This window comes from Brachypodium distachyon, chromosome 1, assembly GCF_000005505.3.
Source record: "Brachypodium distachyon strain Bd21 chromosome 1, Brachypodium_distachyon_v3.0, whole genome shotgun sequence".
NCBI classification, from domain to species: domain Eukaryota; kingdom Viridiplantae; phylum Streptophyta; class Magnoliopsida; order Poales; family Poaceae; genus Brachypodium; species Brachypodium distachyon.
In genome coordinates, this window is record NC_016131.3 from 66,880,159 (window position 1) to 66,903,029 (window position 22,871).

The following is a 22,871-nucleotide window of genomic DNA, read 5'->3' on the forward strand; positions in this document are numbered from 1 at the left end:
AACTCGATTTACGTTGATTCGATCGGGATAGTTGTTGGGCCAAATGCACATGAAAATATGCCTATGCTCTTCGATTCATTCATTCATTCCCTGAAGCAACTAGCAGCGAAAGTCTGCGGAATTTATATCAGCTGGGGCCTCGAAGCATTATGCCCTTTATTCATCATGTCGATTCTCAAATCCCAGCATAATGATGCTGCTATAGTAGGTCAACTTTCTTAACTGTATCAGCAAAGTACTCTATATAAGATCAGAATGGATCGACGAGCCCATCAGAACGTGATTTGCAAACATGTTCTGCACCTTTTAATTTTAAAGGATCACATATTGACATATGTGTTTCTCTGATGTCCGTCGGTTAGCTCCGCAGTCCAGTCCAGCCCCGTTGTAACAAATAAGTTCTCAAGGGCCCAAGTCGACCAGATCTTCGGTTTATTCGACAGAACAGCTCATGCGATGGCAAATCGCCTATCAGACTTAAAACCACGCATCATTTAACAGGAAGGCGATTGCTTCTACGGCCATACTAGTCATTTGGGAGCTTTTAGAACGAAAGAAACGCGAGGGTCATTCGTAACATCTCGACCATGCCGCTTATTATCTTCTACAAGATCAAGAATGAAGCTCGCAATTGGGCGCTCGGGGGCGCTGAGCATATGAGTAGTATTATGCCGGGAGAGTAAGCTTTTGTTGCTTTTTTTTTTCTTTTTCCTTTCAACCTTGTTCGAACTCTTTCTTATTTAATGAGATGAGGCGAAGCTTTTGCCTCCATTTTGAAAAAAAAACACAAGTGAGTACGTCATATCACACAACCATGATGAATTACTCCAGCGAGGCTAAATGGAGTATTACAAATGGACATTTTTGTCTTTCCACATTTTGCATGGCTAAAAAATTTTTAAAAATAGATGGAGCCTTTCTCTCGCAGTCCCGTTTCCAGTCCGCCACCGTCCTCGCGGGCGCGCTGCCGCCTTACCGGCCGCGGCCGCCTCTGCCTTTGCCCCGCACGCAGCCGCCACCTTACCAGCCCGCCACTGCTGTCCTTGCCGCACGAGCCGCCGCTGCTCTTCCAGCGCACCGCCGCTGTCCTCGCCGCGGTTGCGCCCATCACTACCCCTTGTGCCCACAGCGGGCGTCGTCACCGGCCCACCTCCTTCTCTCTCCGTGTCGGTGCCGTGCTCGCCCTCGTCCAGCGGGCCGCCGCCCACGACCAGTCGCTTAGCTGTTGCCCTAGCGCGCGCTGCCGCCTCCGTCGACCTCGCCCTTGCATGCGCCGCCGCCGCCCTCAACCAACACCAGCCTCACCCTCCACCCACCCAGCCACCCTCCACCCAACCCGCGCCGCTGACCTCGCAGCGTGCCGCTCCATTCTGCCCTCGCCGTCCTCGTCCCCGGTGCTCTGCAACCGCCCTCCACCCAGCAGTGTAGCGTCGTGACATCGGGTGGCCTCCGCCGGCGGCGGAAGCTCCTGCGAACAGGGCCAAGAAAGGGCGTTCGGTTGTGTTTCGGGATATATTTTTTTTTTTTTGGGGGGGGGGGGGCAGCTGTGAGATCACATCTTTGCTTTTACTTCTGAGTACTTCGTCCTATTACTCCACACACCTCAATTGGAGTATCAGGGAGTATTAACACATCTGAGTCCTTGGATCTAAAAAATAGACGGTCCAAATTAATTTTGGGATACCGTAGAAGAACTCATGTATAACAGCTGTAATGCATGTGGAGTATTAACACATGCATTACGTCGGTCCATCGAACAGGACGTACATTGCGCAGGCAGAGGCAAAGATAGACGACCTGAACCTGCTAGCTACAGTGAACCACGACGTTATCTGAACACTGGTAGAGATGGACCATACTCGTCGGCGTCACCGGCCGCTGGAAAGGACAGGGAGTTGATCTATAGACGATAGGAAGTTAGGAACACCATTGCATCTGCCTCTGTCCTCTGATACGGTTGTGATGGCGGCAATTGACCGATACATCAGCTGCGTAACCACTCCTTGACCCTATCTTCTGCAAAAGCTCTCAGTTTGCCTTTTTCCTGGGCAGACCTGAGCTGAGCAAACCTTCACGCGTCACGCTATGCGTAGACATCGCGACGCGTATGAGGTTATAATCATCTATTCCTGATCTGGATCGGCTCAGGTTACTTGGAAGTTGGAACTTGTTTGCATTGATAGGGTAGAGTTGGAGTCAACCCATACTCGACTCGAGTGCACTTCTGCCATCTTTTCGCACAAAAGTAGTCTCGTGGGAGTACAATCACATGACAATTTAACGACGTTTTCAAGGTCAACATTAGAAAAGAAGAAGTCTTGGGCTGTGTATTGGTGCAATTGTATGTATCTAACTATCTAAAGTGTATGGGAACCTAGTTTGGACATCAGTAATTCAGTATGCGTTTAGCGAAACATACAGTCCAATCTGTACTGTTAAATTTGTCACTCAAATCTTAGCTACAGGCATTAGTGAACCAAACATCAGGGATCAGACCACAAGATGCTTCGTGATCTTAACAGAAACAGGGCGACGCTCCGTACTTCACAGACAAGGCATGTGACATAGAAAGAGGCTGAAAGATGTGTACACACCTTAACACCTAGAACAGTGAAACAAAAGTGGCAGTGAAGACCAAAAACGCAACAACACGGAGATTGGGACACAAAGGTAGCTACTTGTACTGATAACTGATATCAGAACGTTTATCTGAGAACACACAGCAGGCGATGGAGCCGCATGATAGGACCAAAGAAACCCCAATCTGGTGCTTACGGCGAGACCCGGCTCAGGTGATCATTTTCTGGCCATCGTCGGCGCATTCTCGCTCGCAAACCTGATTGCAGTAGTCTCCAGGTAACCCCATGGCAAAGCAGCCCCCAGTGCACCGGGTGAAGCAATCGAAGCCGAAACCGGCAGTGTTCCCGGGCCGCAGCAGGAAGTTGGGTGACGCCGGCTGCTCGTCGTTGTCACCGGCAGCTGCAGAGGCAGAGCCCATGACCACGAGCAGGAGGAACGCGGCCGCGATGACCCTTGGTGTGGCTGTGATTGTGGCCATAATGGTCCACCTGATCGTGCCTTTCTGAGCAGCTCTCTTGGTTTCACCTGAACCGGCTGTCACTGCAGAGCTAACTGTGGGGACTGGGGAGGCTTGAGAGCGATATATAGCGAGAGAGAAACTGACCTTACATAACCAATTGGCCATGATCCTGTGGTCCTGGTGGAACCTGATAAACTTCCGTTTCTCCTCTGATGATCTGATCGCCAGGTATATCCTATAGCACAGTTGCTGCCTCGAGATGATAGTACTAGATCATGGCATTGATTGGAGGGCTCGGTGTCAAACTGTCATTACGCAAGTTAACATGTGATTAGTAACATGTACATGCACCAACCAGCAATTCTAAAAGCTCGAAACTGTTAATGGACGTTGTCCGGGAGAGGTGGCGACCATGCGCAACGACGACGGGGAAGCAGGAGAGCTGAAGAGGCGGGGCGTCGCGAAGGAGGTGTCGGCGAGAGGTGACAGGTGCGGACCACTATTGGCGTCGGCGTCTCCTGCTATGCAGGTTGTAATCATGTGATTACTGAGTTCACGCACCAAGAGATTATAGAAGCTAAGAATTGCTCAAGGAACAGTCACGATCGGTCCCAGTTAAGTAATCTGTGCGCACATGGCTGCCAAGTGCAAACAGATGACATGTTAATTCCTCTGTCAAATGTGACTTGTTAGCCGATGGGGCAGACAGACATCAAAGCATTCAAATCGGTGGCCAGTGTAATGTGGCGACTTCAACTTGAGGCAAAACGAACAGCAGCATATCATATCACCTGCATCACTTTCGACATTATGAAGGCCCTTTCAAGAACAGCAGGCATCAATGAACAAAATGACCATTATCTCACTGCTCAGAGCAGAAGAAATTGGTTAACTCTAAATAATCAGATGCTCCCGATCCCACAGAACAGACAAGGATATCAGATTCAGTAGTATAAGAACCTACGGTTTTCCAAGATGCATCCGCTGTCGTCGCATCTTGTTCAGTTCTTTCAGTTCTGCTGGTAGAAGCACCATCATCTCAAATCTTAATTAGGATATGTTTCCATTATTGTTCTGCATCACTATATCATATCAAGGCCATGGATTGCTCCTTCCAGTTCCACCCCTTGAGCCAAACAAGAAAATAAGGAACAAGTTGATCCCATGAGCAGCCATTCCTCAAAGAAGCCAAATAGACCCTATCAGCACCAACGGATGGCTGCAATATCATGAACAAAACACTAGTTTTTCCAAAACAAAACTTTGATGCGCCCACAACAAATGATACTGTAATATACTCAGTCAATAATGGAGTAAAACAAAATGATCCATTACCTCATTTAGCCAAGTAATTATACTCCCCGCGTTTCATATTAAGTGCCGAAATATTACATGTATCTAGACATGTTTTACTATATAGATACGTTCATATTTAGACAAATTTGAGTCACTTAATATGGGACGGAGGGAGTACAAATAGAGATTCCTTAAGTGATAACCGATAAATAAAGATCATGAAAATTCAGGTAGGGTGACTCCATACGACGACAATAATATCTCCCAAGCCATCTTTCAGATATTGTGCTGATAACCTGGAATATATTTCAGAACTGTGTGAATCCTAGATGTAGAAATATTGATCGATTTAGAGACCAAGAACCATATGCTGCCAATACAAGTACACTGTAGCTAAACCAAAGCATATAACATATCGGAATGAAACTATCTCCTGATGTTTGTTTAGTATCCTGCAGTTACCTCAGTACAAAATGCCTTCAGTTTAATTTTACAAAGAAAGAGAGTAAGAAAGCCAACCATGGATCCATATTTTCTTTCCATTCCAGATCACACTAGTTCTTTTTCTACCATTGGATTTTTCTAGGTTGCTACTACTAAGAGTCTTAGAATATGGCATTATGAACAGGGACAGCGTTGGCCTGCTGACTAACATACCCTACATACTGACAGCCGTAAAATGGAAAGGACAAAGAACGAGTGGGGCTTCTAACCTCAAACTGATGGTGTGCCATCTGAAGAGAACTAGTGCAAACAAGCTGAAAGGTGGGCACATCTTAATGTTTGATGACAGGCCTACATGTTATGCCAGGAACAAATGGTAATTTAAGAACTGTACTGGCAGTTAACCAGCAAAAAAACATGTATATCCAAGGAAATGATGTTATAGAACTCATCACAGATTCACAAACCAGTAAGCTAACAGCATTGTCTTCATAATTTGTTGTGTGCGTAATTTATATGCTCCAGCCATCTGAGCAATGCAGAACTTGGATCATTTGAGGGGGAAATCTGGAAATGTCAAATGGAGCACTCTTCCAATAATTTGCATAGGTATATATTCTTAAAGGCCACATGGTTTACATATATACTCCCTCCGTTCCATATTAATTGGCGCGAATTAATATGGAACGGAGGGAGTAGTAAGGTTTACATTTCGAAAGAGCAAGCAAATTATACATAGGACCTGATCTGGATCATTTATCATAAGCAAATTAACAAGGCAAGATTTGAAACAAGTGCAATTTTCTTAGCTATTATATCAATAGCATTTAACAGGGGAAACAAGAGGATGATGAACAATTAAGTATAAACAGGAACACTTTAGTTAATACTCCCTCCATTTCCTTATATACCCCGCATAGAGTTCTGCAATTGTACCAAAGACAGCAGCCGCAAGGAAATTGCATACAGATTTTGTGCTCGGTTGAAGCGCTGGAGTACTACACGAGAGAAGCTGAGTACTGCATGCATGCATTAATTCTTAATGTTTCTAGGAAGCCAAGGAGCCAACGCGTTACATTTTGGAAAAAAATAGAAGAAAAATAAATTTGGGAATTGAGGGAGTAGTCGTCAGCTAATACACTGGATGCAACTGAGAGGTAACAATGAGAATAACACAAAACTGCATAGTTATAACATGTCCTGCTACAGGGGTCAAAAAAGTGTTGCACTATATTCACAGACGAGCACAAACACACATGAACAGAGAATTAAGTTCATGTGGAGAAGTAATATTAAGATGCTACGATTAAATAACTAGCAAAGAACAGAGCCAAAGCTCAAATGTCTTGAAACAAGATAGTAATCAACAAATGCACTATACACAAGTTAAAAAGGTTGAATTGATTAATCAGAATGTATATCAGGGAAGATAGGCTACTTTGAAGATGCACCTACAGACACTACATTAAATTGGTGCAAGCTTATGACCTTCTAGTATACAGAATATACAAGACCTTCCTAGTATCAGGGGCGGATCACAAATCTCACACGAGTCCATGTCTAAAACTGGCATCTCCTGCATCGCCGCTGGAATCCAAACCTACGGGTGAATCATACCACTTGGGCACGGAGTAGAATCCATCGACATGTAGACCTAACAAACTTGAGTCGGTTACCATGGTTTCATCATGCATCAGTGGCTTAATAATCTTCGAATCCTCAACGCCATCATCATCCCCACAGTTAAGAATACTCTTTTCATCAAAGTCACCAGCATTATCCTTGAGCATCCACTTATCACACTTTGGGCTATCACCCATTAGCATCTTTCTATCCTCACACTCAGCTGCCATTCTATCCCACGAGACAATAGGCCCGAGGCTCGAACCAAAATCAGTGTCATCGTCATCAAGTATTTCATCATCCTTGCAGAATGCACCGTCATGATGATCTAAGTGGTGGGCCACATCATCAGTCCCCCATCCGCCAACAACCTCATTGCCCATCATCAATGTCTCCTCTGGTTGGTAGGTATTGCCATCCAAAGTAAACTTCCTAATCCTGTGTAAAACCTCAGATAGCTCACTGGAAAGAGAACCCAACAGTTCGGGGTGCATCTTAACCACCTTCCCTTCTAAAGAGACCACCTCTGCTCTGAGATCCCGGACTTGCTGCAAGACTGCCTGATGCGAGTCGTCAATATCAACATATATATCTCCCTTAATCGTAAAGTTAGGATCAGCTTCCTCATTGACATCATAAATATCTGGATCAAACTCAAATGTGCCCTTATGTCCAACTAATCTGTGAACAATTCGAGCACTGCCATCAAGTGGCCCAGGTTCATGCCCCGAGTGCACCGCGTAAAGCTTGAACACTGCAGTGCCTTCCTCCTGATATACAAAACTTTTGTCTTTCTCGTTATAATTGGCTATGGGCACTATGGCCCGAATACGGAACCCACAGCCGCACCTCTTCGACTGGTATGGCTCGCGCTTCAGCCCCCGTGTCTTCTTCGCCTCGGAGGCACTAGCTGAAGAGGATGCAGAATTCCCATTACTTGAAGTTGGTACCCCAGCTCGATGGCACGCATAATCCTTCACTTCAGCCATGAACGGCTTATACCTTATATACTTCTGCCTAATACAGAGGACCACCTTATGCTTGGCAGCTAACTGCTGTAGCCGGCGTGGCACATCTCGCGCAGGCACATCCAGCGTCTCTGTATATTCAAACCGGCGGCGCCGCTTACCTCGTCCAGGGGATGAGATAGCAGAATCAGGCAATCCAGCAGGTGCAGCCTTACAAACAGGGCAGGCAGCAACACATACACGGACGAATGATTCGGGAATACCGTAGAATTTGGCCCCCACAGTCCACGACTGCCTGATACGGTCAACGGTGTCCTTGAGCCCGAGGTGGCGGAGCAGGTCTGGGTCGGCATGCGCCTCCGAGACTATGTCCTGCCACTGGCCGACATGCGAGACGCGCTGCGCGGGGTTGGACTTGAACTGGAGATACCTCCCGTCGGCCGAAGCTGCGAGCTTGTCCTGGATGCGCTTCCACGCGGTGAGGTAGGCGGTATCCTCGTTCCGGTCCTTCCACACCGCCCGCCACGAGGCGAGCACGGAGGGCGCCGTGGCGGCGCGGACCTCCTCGGCGGCGGCGGGGCGGCCCGCGAGGAGGCACCGCAGCATGAGCGCATGGGAGGCAGCGGTGAAGGTGTAGAACTGCGAGGAGATGTGCGGCGTCGGGTCGACGTGCGGCAGCGCGAGGGAGGAGGCGACGCCGGAGCTAGGGTTCGGGCCGTGGATTTGGATCAGCGCCTCGTCGTCGGCGTCGACATGGAGGAGGTAGCTGCACGGGCTAGGGTTCGGGGAGCTCGGGTCTGGGTCCGGCGGGTGGTGGGATTTGAGGTAGGAGGAGGAGGGGAGGAGGGGATTCATGGGGGAGACGGTGGGGGAAGGCGACGAGGAGGTCTTCGGCATATCCGATGGTTTATTTTTTATTTTTTGGGGAAACCTTTTTCCTCTTCCAATTTCACGGCGCCTGGTGTTGATCTTATACCGTGCCTCTCTCTCTCTCCTGTCAGCGGGATTGTGTGGGCTTTGTCTCACTGGAACTGGAACCTACCTGACAGAAGGCGTGACATGGGCCCAATGTGTCAGTTTTGTCCGGTGCGTTGGGCTCTTTGAGTTTCGTGGTATACTGGACTGGCTCTGTTTGGACTTGGAGCGAGGCGAGTCGTAACCTGACAGCAGGGAACTGTGCCGGTGGGTCAGAGCTTTGGGGTCTGCTTTTACCGGTGAGTTGGGTCGTTCTCTAGATTTTGGACGCTCAACAAGACGAAGATTAGCTTACCCAATCCTCAACCAGAACTGGCGCGCTCGCATATATATTTATCCAAGCTTCTCACGCATACTCAAGTTACCTTTTTCATATCACTAGCGAAAGGATACCGCAGCATCCATGGCCCAAGTTCATGCTGCTCTGGCGCTGTACATCCTGCTCGTCCACGCCGTGGCTTGGCACGCGCAGGCGGCGTCGTACAACGTCGGGAACAGCGCCGGCTGGGATATCAGCGCGGATCTCCCGTCGTGGGCCGACGGCAAGAAATTCAACATTGGTGATGTTCTAGGTACGAATCGAGACACGCCACATCCTCTTCTTGGAAGAAGTTCTTTCTCAATGGCTTAAAGAAGCAACGGCTTGCTACTTTTTTTCAGTATACTTGAGTATTTCGCAGCCGTTCGATCACAAACCCTTTGCACATTTAGAAACCAAACACAACCGCGTCACTGTCTCTTTGCGTTATTTCATTTCTGAACTTGCCATGATATAGTTGGGCTAATTAATTACTGTTTTAGTAACGCTGTACTACTGCGATTAAACTGTCTTAATTGCAATTTAACGGCGCTAATTACTCTGTCCTCGCATCGTGATCGCAGTGTTCCAGTACTCCAAGTACCACACCCTGGACGAGGTCGACGCGGCTGGGTTCAAGAACTGCAGCGCGGCCAACGCGGTCTTCTCCAGCAGCGACGGCAACACGACGGTGCCACTGACGGCGAACGGCGACCGCTACTTCATCTGCGGCAACCAGATGCACTGCCTCGGCGGCATGAAGCTGCAGGTGCACGTCGGCCCGCCAGGCTCCGGGGCGGGCGGAGCGCCCGCCGACGGCCCGCAGGCGAGCCCGGGCGCCGCGCTCGGGCCGGCGGCTGGCACTGGGAGCACCGATGACGCGGGCATCCCCACGCTCGTGCTCGGCGGGTCGCATCGGCATCGGCTAGGGGCGGGGGCCGTGCTGCTGGCCACGTGGTGGATGTGTGTAGCTCTTCTTCTGTGATGAGGATTATTTTGTTACAAATCATGTTCGCAACTTGTTTGTAAATTTCGAATCTACGTAAAGTTGTAGAAAGAAATACATATGTTTTTTTAATCTTCTAAGGTCATTGTTAATCAAGATGATTTTGCTAGTGGTTATGTTGACAATTATTGAAGATCTTGATTTTGTTTTTTTTTCATGGCTATGACCTTGAAGTGGAAAAGATTTGAAGGAGTGACATGTTTCAAAAGTCGAATATGATTAGTTGGATGTGCAGTTGTTCCATGATATACAACTGATGTATCACATTTCAAATCCCGAAAATACATCAACTTACGATGATATGAACCGAGCTTCAGTCATAAGGCGACCGTACCCTTTGACTTTGTTACGGGCAAAATGCAACAAATGCATGTCGAGCTAGGTGTAGGAAGCGAATTTATAACACACAAATTTGTCAAAAATCATATTAATTCAAAAAATATCAATTTAATTTACAAAGTTTGAGTTCGAAACTTCTTGGAGTTGTCAATAGTCGAGAATCAGCAACATTTTTTTTGTATTTTGCGTACTTATAACTGTCAAGAGTAAAAAATTAGCAACCATTATTTGTTTTACATATTGCAAGCAAGTCGGCAAGTCATTCCATTATTGTGTATTGTTGTCCACTCTCGCTTATCTCTTTTCCTACCCAAACGAGCAAACCCATGAGAATCTCTAAAAACCTTCACCATGGCAAGGAGGCTAAGAGTATGCAGCAAATTTACAGCCAACAAGTTTGTAAAAATCCATATGGTGAAACCCTAAATTTTTTGTCAGTTTAAATTGAAAATTTCGTTTTTCTTTGTAGGAATGTACTCCCTCCAATCCATATTAGTTGTCAAAATATTACATGTATCTAGACATTTTTGAGATATAAATACATTCATATTTGGACAAATTTAAGACAATCAATCAATATGGATCGGAAGGAGTGATTTTTTAGAACTAGCAAGCAGCTGTTCTTTGTCTTGCATTTTGCAAACTGCATTATCGCGTCCACGCTGCCCACTCTCGCTTATCGCTTCCCCTATCCAAGCATCCAACCCAGGAACTCACGGAAAACCCCCGAAAACCTCCGCCCGCCATGGCGACCGCCGCCCAGGCCGCCGCCACTTTCATTTCCTTTCTCTCATCTTCCACCTACCACACCGCTCCCTCCTCTGCCGCCGTCTCCTTCCTGGTGAACCCTGCCCTGCCAGCCTCCCTCCGGGCCGCGGCCGCGGGGGCCCAAATCCTCGCCTCCCGCTGCCGGGGCCGCCGCGTCGCCGCCGCCGTTGCTCAGCTCCCCACCATGTGAGCACGATTAGTAATACTGCGATCCCTAGGCAATTGTTCCTCATAATCATTTCTGAACTTGACCCGTTTCCTCTCCAAGTCTTCAATCTCTTGGAATTTAACGCCTGATATAACCTCTTATCTTGCGCGATTTGACTATTTTATTTTTTGGTCCTGTGCTGATCTTGCTTCCGGAATTATCGTTGTGTAGGAACCCAGAGCTAGCTTCAGGGGAGAAGAAATTCCGGTTTGCTACAATTCCCTTGATATTTCGGCATCATGTGTCTCTATACTGGGAGTTGATATGGGGATTAATTGCTCACAGGTGGTCATCAAGGGCGGTGCGGTCATTTGCAATGGCGGAGCTAGAGGCACGAAAGATGAGGTACCCAACCACAGGCACGGAGGGGCTCCTTATGGGAATACTCGTTGAGGGTGAGCAAAGCCACGAATGGTCTTATGCTTCCACCCAAACGCTTGCTTATTTGCATGTTTGGTGGTCATATAAGCAACTTAAGAGTGGTAAATTATTTGTGAACTGTGATTTCGATTTGGGATAAGATGAAATAGGAGAATGGAGAATGATATAGGAGTTTCAGTAAAAAAAAAAAGAATGATATAGGAGTAAGGTGCGTGCAGATTTCTCACCAGAAAGATACTAGAAGTTGGTCCTAGACTAATGATTGTATGTTTATCTAAGAATATCTGTGACAGATTAGATAGGAACTATTTTTTGTTCATGAGCATGTGTAGTGTACACTATAGAGATAAATATATTTCTTCGAAACTGTGAAAAAGTTTTTTCTTTTTGCGTGCAACGCCTGCATGTATAGTGAATATACAGAACGGGGAGAAGGATGCCATGAATAATGTACAGAAGTAAGTATAACACAAAATGACCTTTTTAGCGGCTTTTGGCATTGACTAGTCATGTATTTCTCAAGCACTGACGCCATCTATTTATGTATATGGATGACAATCAACTAGTTACTAGCATCTAATGATGCAAAACCTTACGAGCCCAAAGTTTGTGATAGTATGCCATGCAGGTCTCGTAGTACTCCTTATACGCCTTATATTACGAAATTGAGGGAGTATGATAATAGCAATATGAGGTTTGAAGGAGTATATTGGTTTGGTTATCCCATAAATAAGACACTAAAAAATATGTGGCCAACTGTTTACAGAAAAATAAAATAAAGGAAAATAAGGCTTCAGTGTAAGATGGTTGTGGAGTATCCAAACCCTTTTATCGGTTCATGACACCAGAGAATTCCGTACCTCTTTTTGTTGTCTTATGGAGATTGGGGTGAAGAGAATTGCAGGGTCTTCTATAAATAAGGTTACCTGTGATAGTTTATATGTGCTAACAGATGCTGCAATTCCAACCAAGACCTTATGGGTGTTGGTTCACGTACAATTTTCTTTCAAAATAATTAGTTATTTTTTGAAGTGTGACAAACTGTTTTGTGCTCCAACACAGTGTATGCATGCTTTATGTCGAAGCCTCTTAGCTGTCAGCAGTTCTAGTTGACATCTAAAGATTGCTGGTGACATGTTTTACCGTCATGTTCCTAACTGTTGAGCTGACATTTGTTGTTATATCTGTTTTTTACATCGTTATACCTATTTCACCGCACTGAACCACGGATTTATTGCTTTCAGGAACTAGTGATGCGGCAAAACTTCTGCGTGCTAATGGAATCACGTTGCTCACAGTGCGGGACGCAGCAGCGGAAGTACTTGGGAAGTCAGAAATGTTTTACTTCAGTCCTATGCATCCACCATTGACAGAATCTGCACAACGAGCCCTTGACTGGGCTGTAAATGAGAAATTGAAATCAGGTTATTTCCTTCAAAACATGAACTTCTATAATTGTTCATTTATGATTTGTGTTGAAAAGATACTCAAATGCTTACATGTACTCTCTAGTATTGGTATCTGATTGAGCCACATGCTTGTTCTTATTGTTATGGTAGGCTTGATAATCAGTTTCTTCCTTTTTTTTGGAAAACCAGAAGTGTTGCACTCTCGTTCTCCATAGTTGCTAGTTTGCTAAAGATAAATAAAGATGCCTAATATGATCTATTCACATCCATTCGTGTTTAATGATCTCATCTCGGGTTAACACAAAGACTAAGTTAGTACATTGGCATAGAGTAGGGTACTCTATGTTTACTTCTGCAACATTATACATAACATTGTGTTAGTATACTACATCATTATGTTACCATTGCAATCTGGATGGCTCATACTAAAATTGTAACAGGTCACCATGGCCATGCTTTTAACAAATGATCATTTCATGTTACTACTTTAACTCTTTTAAGTACAAAATAAGTGGCAAAAATGTTATAAAAAAATCCCTATATAGACATATAGTGGGTCTCTCTAATACTCTATACCTAGGTATAGATTAGTAGGCCACTCTACTGGAAAAGCGGTAGTTTCTGATTCATGCATCACATACCCCACCTCGAATTTGAGTCTTCTTTTTACACTCTGATAGCCACATCTTTAGTCCTATAAAAGACTCAATTGGTGGCGGCAGTCCGTCACACACTGCATCACTTGTGTATTTCGCGCAAATCAATGAGATGACAACAAATATGGATTATATGATATAAGATCGTAGACGATAGGAATACATAGTGTATTTATTTAATCTGTAACAACACACAGGTGTCGTGCTAGTAACTAATAATACTTCCTCCTAAACAGAAATGTATATTATCTGTAGATTACTGATGAGAACCAACATGTACAACTGGTTTTCCTCTGATGTGTTATATCTCTTTTCCTTGCATAATTTTCTTCATTTCCCTTATGAATGTCTATCAGACCATTAGGCTCTGTCCACCTACTGACCTTCATCTGTAATATAAGAGTGTGAATTGGGTTTAGTGATGAAAAGAAACACCAGAATGTCTTTCCTTTCATTTCTGGAAGTTTGGTTACGCTGATTAATCAAACTCTGAAATTGTTGATATGTGATATGCCTGCAATCTATTATAATTTTGCATCACGCGACTTTTCCCTAGCATAACAGTATATTATACATTCCTTTACATTGCCTATGCTAGCTAGATTGTTTATATTTGTGACAGAGTTTAATCTAGAGATCGATTTTCATATTTATGCCCACCTCTTGCTAGAGGAGTTGGGCACCCAACACAAAACTAAACATGAGAACGTTTTTCCAGTTGGTTGGAGAACATGTTCTGAATATTTAACTAATATTTCATTTTCTCATCAGACGTGCGTAGTTACCAATCCTGCTAATGAAAAAATACAACGCCCCCTATAGATGCAGTGATTTTTAGCTAATCTCTGTATATCCTGTTCGGTGGAAACCAAACTTAGTTTGACATTGGCCTCCTGGCTCGAGGAGCTTGTATATCCTATTTGGGTATCCCTACTTCTCAATAGGTTATACCATAAATGTTTGAAAAGTGAGGGGATTGCCTCACAATGACCCGGAGACAACATAACTATATGCTGATGCTGTGGGCTATGGACTATGGAGTCTGCAATGAATAGGATTTCTTATGGCTGCACCATTTGATTTGTATGACAAATCCGAGGACAACTTGTATGGATAACCATGTTGTGACAAGTTTATTGTGGTCTTGGTAACATTCTTTGCGCCCCTTGAGTCCTAGAAAAACCTTATGCCCATTTTATGTTGGCATAATTCCCAAACAGACAAGAGTGTAAGTCAATGTTGCCATAATTTGATTTTCGATACTTGGTTGTGTTGACAAGAATTTGTAATACTTTGGTTTGTTCCTAAAAATTGCTAATATTCTGTTCACATCAGCATGCCAGTCAGTATTCTTCACAATTGTTGAGCAAACCAAAATTCACAAGTTTCAACCATACTTTGACATAACTTGGTAATGCAAATGTGGCCATGTGGGCACAAAGCAAGCGGCCCAGGATGTAGAACTGAAACCAGGCCAGTTTTCACCAAGCATAGGACCATATTCTCAAGCATCAGATGCAGCTGAATTGTTGTAATGAACTTGTGAAGTGCCCTAATGCCTAGCCTGCATGTTTCATAAAACATTTTAAGGTTTGGCCTTTTTTTTACCGGGGAAAACAGCAGGAGAGGCTCCTACTGCGCTTGTATTAATATGAAAGGAGAGCTTTACAGGCTACATGTATGTACAACAGGAAAAGAGGCATAGGCCTCTAAAGAACTAAGAAAAAAAGCACTGTAGAATCTGGTGCAATTTAAATTTGAAGGTCTCTTTTGTGGACCTAAAAGCAAGGAGCTCCAGATCAGCCCTGAGATAGGCACGCCAGGCACTTAAAGTCGGTGCAGCATTGTCGAATAGCTTGGCGTTGCGAACCTTCCAAATGGCCCAGGCCGCAAGTGTGAAAGTCTCCCAAAATAAACCTCTTTGCCAGGCAGCCTGAGCAGCAAACAAACGCTCACCAAGCGTGAGAGTGAGATCCCAGTTGATGCCCAAAGAGCCCCAGCAATGGTTTGGCCATTGATATAGAAAAAATACCAACATCTGCAAGTCTACAACACCAAACTGATAGTACCTTAATGAAGTATACTTTCATAATGCATTTTTTTAAGAATATTGTCACAGTAATTGATGGTCAAGGTTTAACTTTGGAGACTTGTCAATGTCCATACAACATGAACTGTGACACGGAGAAAGCTGTTTCAGCATATCTTGTATGGTCGATGCTTTAGCTATAGGCGTTAGAACTGCTTGTATTACGTATGAAGCCTAATTCAACCTCTCGTGTTGGCTTTTCAGCTTAGTATAGTTCCATTTGATGTCATCTCAAAAAAATGATTTGGACAGGACCATGTTTGTTCCACTTTTTTTAATGAGGTGGGTTAAAAACCACACTGGGTCCGTTAGTAACTCTGTCCGCAACAGTTATACAAAGTTCTGATGGGATTGCTCCTATTGATTATTCAGAACTATCATCTAGGAGTCCTTAGCACCTCGGAAACACAGATACTTCAGAAATTGTGCGTATCGGGGGTTGGATACCTCCGGATACCCCAAAATACTTATCGGATATGTGTCGGACGATTTTCTATTTTTAAAACTTCCACGATATGGCAGGACACGAAAATACCTAATGGCCCAATGCCTAATCCCACTCTGACCCTGGATCAATCCAATCTTTCTCCCATCCTGACCTACCGACCTGGGTGCTGGGCGCCGCCGCTTCCCCTGCAGCTGCACCACAACCGGCCGCTCCATCTGCTGCTGCGCTACCGCTGCTACCGCAGTCCAGTTGTTGAATGCTGCTCGTGTGCTTGCTGAGTTGTGATTTCTATTTTATCATGGCAAACTAGGTGGCAAAGAGAGGGCTTTCGCGTGTAAAATCACTATTTTTTTATATATTATCAAATATTTATTTTATATATACAAACAAACGTATCCCCATATCAGGGTTTTTGAAAAATATGTCGTATCACAGTGTCCGTATCCGTATCGCCATATCCGTGCATCCTAGCTTAGCACCAGCATGACCTACTTAGGTTGATAACTCCAGCTCCACATTGAAGAGATGAGATCTTCATACACACAGGACTGGGGGGACAGGTAGCAGGCTCGTACCATTCTGCTCAGGTTATGACCTGGGACGATGTTAAGCTTGAAATTGTGAATGATGATTCTTGAAAGTTAGTATGATAGTAGTATCTTACAAAGCCTGCTGTGAGAATTGAAGGGGTTGGAGGTCATTTTTGTTAAGAGTACGTATATCTCCCGACATGCTATTCATGATCTGAAATTTCATGCACTATTGGTATTATAAAATTTGGCAGGCATCATACCAGTTTTAAACTCAATCAAAACTGATACGGCTTTGACTCCCACTCTTCACGATTGTCTAGCCTAGCAAACTCATGAACTCACCCAACAACACTCTGACGAGATAGCCTTTGGAGACGAACCCAAATCAACCAAACTCTTGATGAACCCCTAGTTCCACGCAACCAGGGCAGTTGCTTCTCACAAATTCAGAAGTAGAAAAGCAAGAACAGGTAGGAAGGCCTTGGAATCAACACTATGAGAGGTGGCCTTGGTCTTGGGAAAGGAACAAAGCTTACATGTCTAAACATCATGTCTATTCTAATTAGGAGGGGTAGGGAGGTATAGCCTTGAAGGAATTGGGCCTAGGTTGGATACAAGCCAGTGGGCCTGGGCTCAGCCCATTTGTGCGCCGGCAAACTTGGATTGTTGAAATGAAGCCTTACATGTCAATCTTTGAGTGAAAGTCTGACGGTCCAACTCGCTCGAATGGTCCGGGTTCCTTCTGGACTCAGGTCAAGTGGGATGTCTGGAAGTCAGACGGTCCGACTCTTGGATTGTCCAGTTTGCTCTCTGTTTTTAGATGTTGCTGAGGTCAGACGGTCCAACATGGGCTCAGACATTTTGGCTTCTCTTCTGTTATTCACATCGCGGCCATCGGCCGAGGACTGGTGAGGGTCGGACAGTCCGACTTGTCTTCAAAAGCTTCAGCCTTCACTCAGGATTTCTTCTCTTTGTAGGGTTTCTTCTCTCTGTTAAGCCCACGACTTACTCCCTTGCGTACATGTCATCTAGCTATCAACCCTGGAGATGCAAAGGGTAGGAGTGTCAGATAGTGCGCCATTCTTGAGGGCATTAAGTGGACAGATGTAATTGAGGCCACATAAGTCCAATCCAAGTGTCTTGTAGTTGTAGCGCTTGAAGTAGTGGAGTCCATGGGGGGCGCAGTATCAAAAACCCTTGCACGAATTGATTGTCCTAGATCCAATTTTAGCTACATTACAATATAGAAAGCGAGTAGTTCTCTTTTTGAATATGTTTGTTGCTACATGTTTGGGGGTAACACTACTTTATATATATAAGTATAATTACTGCAGTTCAACGGAGTGTAATTTGGTGGAACTCTCTTCTTAACTGCACTTCTGACTTGTTGGTTTTACCTACCTTCAGTTAACATTGTGCCCTCGAGTCCTGAGTGCTGATTCCCTTGTATGGTGTGTAGCACTGTGGCAGGTCTGCACAAACACTTCAGCATGATTTGAAGTGTGTTGTGTCTGTTTCTTTCATTTTCTATCTGCCCATGTTTCCATTATTCCTTCTTATTTAATCTAATGAGTTGAATTCTGATTTCAGGTGAGGATGGAGAGGTAACGGCCAATCATTTGCTCCTGGGGATATGGTCAGACAAAGAGTCAGCTGGTCATAAGGTTCTGGCTTCCCTAGGTTTTGATGATGAGAAAGCTGCTTTGCTGGCCAAAACGGTAATGTCCTAGTTTCTTCGCAGCATAGATACTTCACAGAGGTCATGGCTTCTCAATTCGTCTACTAACCATTTGCAGGCTGGCGACGAGGCGACGATGAGTCCTAGATAGCAAATCGAGCAACTAGTTTATTATTGATCTTCTCTGAGGTTAACGCATGCCCTTGGCAACCTCTAGGCAATAGTTGGTGACTCCAGAACCGTGGACCCACAAGTAAACGAAGAGATTGCTAAGAACTGTTAGGTCCAATCCAATGTGTGAAGTCCCAATATTGCCAAATGGCCTATCATGTAAACGCCTGCAATGTATTTTCGAAACCAACACGTTGTTCCGCGCCCAGCTAGATTTGTGGTCTGCCCTTCAACCCTTCTAAATATCCATATGCAGAGTATTTGTTCAATTTGCATCCTGACAAACATTAAGCATTTTCTGGAAAGTGACTGCTGTTCGTGTCAGTGTGAAAGGTTGATTGAGTGGGACATGTATGGAAATATTTCTTAGATGTATCATGATTTGATGCTTGGCCAGAATTTGGGCCTGAAACTATAGTTTTCTCATCATTCTTATTAGCAGGGGAAGCTTTGCCCACTTTACACCAGATGTGCAACACGAGGTTGGTACCTGGCACAATGCTTTGATTACAAGGACATCTACCTTCAAATCTTTTACATTGTTTATTATTTTCACCCTACCTTTGTGCATTATATTTCTGCTTATCGGCACATAACTAAGCTGACAGAAGCCATCAGGGGGGGGGGGGGGGGGGGTTATACATTGTATTCCTGGATAGGGAAATATCATGGCTCGACACTTAGCATGTACATACTGGAAGCTGACGCCATGTTGGTGTGGTCAGGTGGCCGGCCGCATTCCAGAGCTTAGGTTTCAGCTCTGAAGTCGTCATCAGGTATCAATTCTATCTGCCACCGACAGGGCATTTCCTATCTGATCAGAACTTCGGAGATGAACAGCACAGTCATGCCTGCTGTCTAGGACATGAGAAGAAGCAATGCGATTAATTGGAATTTCTTGCGTGCCACTGCACAAACACGTTCAGATTTATGACTCTTGTTTATCCTCTTTACCCATGTTTTGATGTATCTTTTTCCAAATTATGTTGAATCTACCCTTTCACGTTGCTGCCATAATGGCATTATATGTTTCAGAAAGTACAAAGGAGCACTTTGTACTTCTGTGGAAGAAGAAAAATGTTAATTCCAAGACTCATGCTTGCTAGCTAGGATTGAACTGCATATCAAGTCTCCGAGTTAACAAACGAGCAAGCAAAAAGTTGTGTGCAAATTACGTGTCGTCTAATTTTATTTTATTTTGGTCAAGTTCAAGCGTGCACCGGTATAGTATAGTAATGCAAGAAGACATAAACAACAGGAAAAATTCACTTCTCCGGCGCGCTTTATCGATTGTTTACTCTTTCGTGTGCCTTAGTTTCCTTGAATGTTTGCATCAAAAGGCATGTGCTCCCCCTTTATTTTTGGACGAACCGTTTTGTATCTATAGACTGAGTTCCTTAGTGTACGGACGTCGTGATATCGTGCATCTCTGTACTCGTTACCATTAACAGATACGAGTAAAACCGAAGATTGCTAATACAATGGTGGAGATGGTGTTCTCCTGTACTGAATAGCGTTCTCTTGTGAATCTCTCATCCATATAAGATAAATCTCCTTCTTGATGCGCGTTCTTAGTTCAATAAAACTCCTTTATCAAGAAAAAGAGATTACATCTCACACATAATAGGTACTCCTTTATCACGATAATAATTTAGAATCGGAGAGACTAACTAAGTAAGTCCTCATCCAGATCTCTTCGGGAACTGAGGCCACTGGTCACCGTCTTGGTCTCCTCCACAGTAGACACAAATCACTCTCATAGTTCTCTGCCAACCTACAAGTCAAGGAATGCATCCACGAGTAGTCCTGTAGTACTGTACTTCTATAGATATGATAGCTCAAGTCTAAAGATCATGATCTTTCTTAGACGCTTTGACCATTAGCAGTAGCACTGGACGGGATGCATGGCGTTGGAGGTTGGACCACCACTTGGCATATATATATGATCGAAGGTCTAGAGCTTAGCCTTTATTTTCCCTATTTGCAATCCCTGCCTAAGCTCCTCACGTGCCATCTATATCTGACAGTAGGAGCACCACAGTACTGTGAGACATGCAGAAAGTTCAGTTCCCTCTCACCTCCACATTAAATTCACTGCCAATATAATAGAGTGCACGTCCGGTTCTGATCCGGCAACGTCGGTCGTGTGCCACCAGATGCTGGGTTCCTGTGGCGCTGCTCGTCCTATCATTCAGTTATCTGTCTCAGCTCAGGATAGACCATGCATGGTACTGTCGACACATATATATTAAGGATTGTTCCATTGGCCCTTAAAAAAATTGGAACTGTATTTAAGTATACTTCCGTTTCAGTGATTCTAATTTTTCCAACAGTGCATGCAACAACGAGGACAGAACAAAATCAAAATGGCGACCGTTCCATGGAAACATGGAAGAGATTGGGCACATATGCACACCATTGACAACCGGACATGCATGTTCATAAGTAATCTAAATGTAACTGGTAGTAGTTGTTCGTACGTACTGTACTATAGTAAAGAATTTGTTCTTGTTATTTGGACATACTCCTGGGGTATCCATCCAGGAGGGGGGTTCATTTCTTGCATTGTTTGTCGGCAAAACAGACGGTCTACGTACCTGCTGCAGTCTGAGCTGACATCCTGTCACTGAAACCCATTACCACCCGCAGGATTTCTGGGAGGGAGCTACTCCCGACTCACTGAAAGCAATAGAGAAATAGTGGGCCCACGTACTTGGACCTCAGCCAAATTTTGGGATTCCTATGCGCTGACCACACGAGTGCAAATTAAAAAGAGAACTTAGATTCATATTACTTATTACTTGTTTTAAATTTGTCAAATATGAATGTATTTATGTTTAAAAGCGTCTAGATACATGTAATATTTCGACAAGTAATATGGATCGGAGGGAGTAAGTGAACTTCTACATAGGTCGGTCCCACCAAAATATTACATGTATCTAAACGCTTTTTTGTATAAATATTAGATACATTCATATTGAGGCAAATTTGAGTCACTTGATATGGACGGAGGAAGTATTATGGTGCCATGAAATGCAGATCTGCAGCGCACATGCATACTATCCCGTTTCAAAAATAGAGGCTGTTCTCCATAAATCGTGCAGTCATATTTCTCCTTTGACAATGAATTATTTCTCTAGTTCGCAGAAATATTGCGTTTCGGAACTGAGAAACCTAAAAAATCATATAGGTTGTTTAGGTGTAAATGATATGATACTCATCAAGGGACCACAACACAAAAACTAGAGGGTGTCGATGGATATATCAGGGTATAAGTGTTACGCCGTTTTATTAGAAAAGGACGCCATATACTTGACAAGTATATGGGTGTGTTTGGATTATGCCAACTCTTCTCCTACCGATTCTTGGCATCATTTGGCTAGCCAAAAAATTGTCTAGGTTTTGGTTTCCCATGAGTTGGCCAAATTTGGAACAAAAATGAACTAGAGTTGGCAAGAAGTCATTGGCTTACCAAATTATTGGCTACAATCCAAACAAAGACCAAAGTTTTGTTCATGACCAAAAATTGGGAAAGGTGGGTTTTGGCTGGCATCCAAACACACCCTATATGACGCTTTGACATATTAAAAACATGTTTGTCCGCCTCATGGAACAAGACATATTTCTATGTTAGGAAAAGAGTAAATTTCACAAAATCACACATTTTGTGGCCAGGGTTTCACGGAACCACGCAGTTAACGCTAATTTTCTCATAAGACCACTACTCTTGAGACATGCATGTCTTCGTAAAAAAACCAAATCTACCGGTTTAGTGCGTTTTGACAACGATTCCAATAAATGGGCCCACATGTAAGTGTCATGCCATCTCTTAATGGGCTTTTTACTCGACATGTACTCAACCCGTTCTTGATCTCCTCCAGGTTCAGGGATTGGATAGCGGTTGATGGTTTGGGTCACTGACCAGATATTTTTGCCACGCGGACAATTACATTTGGGCTACACATGTCGGAAACACTGTCAAACCCGCTAAACTGGAAGTTTGGGATTATTTGAGAAGCCCTGCCGTGCCTGATAGAAACATTAATTATGCATGTATAATTTCTATTCGTATGTATTCGACAGGTTCCGATCACGATTGTGCAAATACCCGCACACTAGACATACACAACGTACTACATTTAATTAACTGCTAGCTAGCTCCTCCCATCGATCACAATATTGTTGAGGTCGGCTACACTGCAAATTAAGTCCAAACGGCCGTTATCCTGGAGATCGATTGCATGCAGCAGTTTGCCCATAATCGACGACTTAAAGATAAGTAACTGCTATACTACCTCTTTACTGACCTCCTGTAAGCAAAATTAATGTTGACCGATTGGACATAGTATATATATGTACAGTTCCAGAACAGCTACTACCAAGGAAAAATGTGCATGACCATCTCGACTTCGATCTAGAATGTGTGATGTGTCACTAGTAATAACGTCACCGCATCAGATTGAAACTAATATATGCGTTCACAATGTGTGCATCAGTTATCCCCCTTTTGGGAAAAAAAGAGTACATGTAAAACAGCTCAG

The 22,871-nt window shown here is 44.2% G+C and overlaps 3 protein-coding genes across 3 annotated transcripts; 2 read left to right on the top strand and 1 right to left on the bottom strand.

Annotated features, from left to right (window-relative positions):
- Positions 1-6,107: 6,107 nt before the first annotated feature.
- Positions 6,108-8,318, bottom strand: LOC100844009. The gene has a single exon (XM_003558316.4). It carries the CDS (start codon positions 8,266-8,268, stop codon positions 6,325-6,327), a length of 1,944 nt encoding a protein of 647 aa, XP_003558364.1. The 5' UTR covers positions 8,269-8,318; the 3' UTR covers positions 6,108-6,324.
- A 367-nt stretch (positions 8,319-8,685) lies between these two features.
- On the top strand, positions 8,686-9,778 carry LOC100846540 (blue copper protein). Its single transcript, XM_003558325.4, has 2 exons — positions 8,686-8,918; positions 9,229-9,778. Exons 1-2 carry the CDS (start codon positions 8,750-8,752, stop codon positions 9,627-9,629), a joined length of 570 nt encoding a protein of 189 aa, XP_003558373.1. The 5' UTR covers positions 8,686-8,749; the 3' UTR covers positions 9,630-9,778.
- An 864-nt stretch (positions 9,779-10,642) lies between these two features.
- On the top strand, positions 10,643-18,742 carry LOC100844920 (ATP-dependent Clp protease ATP-binding subunit CLPT1, chloroplastic). Its single transcript, XM_003558319.4, has 6 exons — positions 10,643-10,943; positions 11,137-11,172; positions 11,251-11,360; positions 12,591-12,770; positions 18,072-18,199; positions 18,278-18,742. Exons 1-6 carry the CDS (start codon positions 10,735-10,737, stop codon positions 18,308-18,310), a joined length of 696 nt encoding a protein of 231 aa, XP_003558367.1. The 5' UTR covers positions 10,643-10,734; the 3' UTR covers positions 18,311-18,742.
- Positions 18,743-22,871: the final 4,129 nt, after the last annotated feature.

What these genes read in the sequence shown, in the direction of transcription:
- LOC100844009 (XM_003558316.4), bottom strand. Translation starts at nt 8,268, where the DNA reads ATGCCGAAGACCTCCTCGTCGCCTTCCCCCACCGTCTCCCCCATGAAT.
- LOC100846540 (XM_003558325.4), top strand. Translation starts at nt 8,750, where the DNA reads ATGGCCCAAGTTCATGCTGCTCTGGCGCTGTACATCCTGCTCGTCCAC. An exon ending in CAACATTGGTGATGTTCTAG is followed by an intron (nt 8,919 to 9,228) that starts GTACGAATCGAG and finishes TCGTGATCGCAG; the next exon opens with TGTTCCAGTACTCCAAGTAC.
- LOC100844920 (XM_003558319.4), top strand. Translation starts at nt 10,735, where the DNA reads ATGGCGACCGCCGCCCAGGCCGCCGCCACTTTCATTTCCTTTCTCTCA. An exon ending in TCAGGGGAGAAGAAATTCCG is followed by an intron (nt 11,173 to 11,250) that starts GTTTGCTACAAT and finishes AATTGCTCACAG; the next exon opens with GTGGTCATCAAGGGCGGTGC. An exon ending in AAATGAGAAATTGAAATCAG is followed by an intron (nt 12,771 to 18,071) that starts GTTATTTCCTTC and finishes TTCTGATTTCAG; the next exon opens with GTGAGGATGGAGAGGTAACG.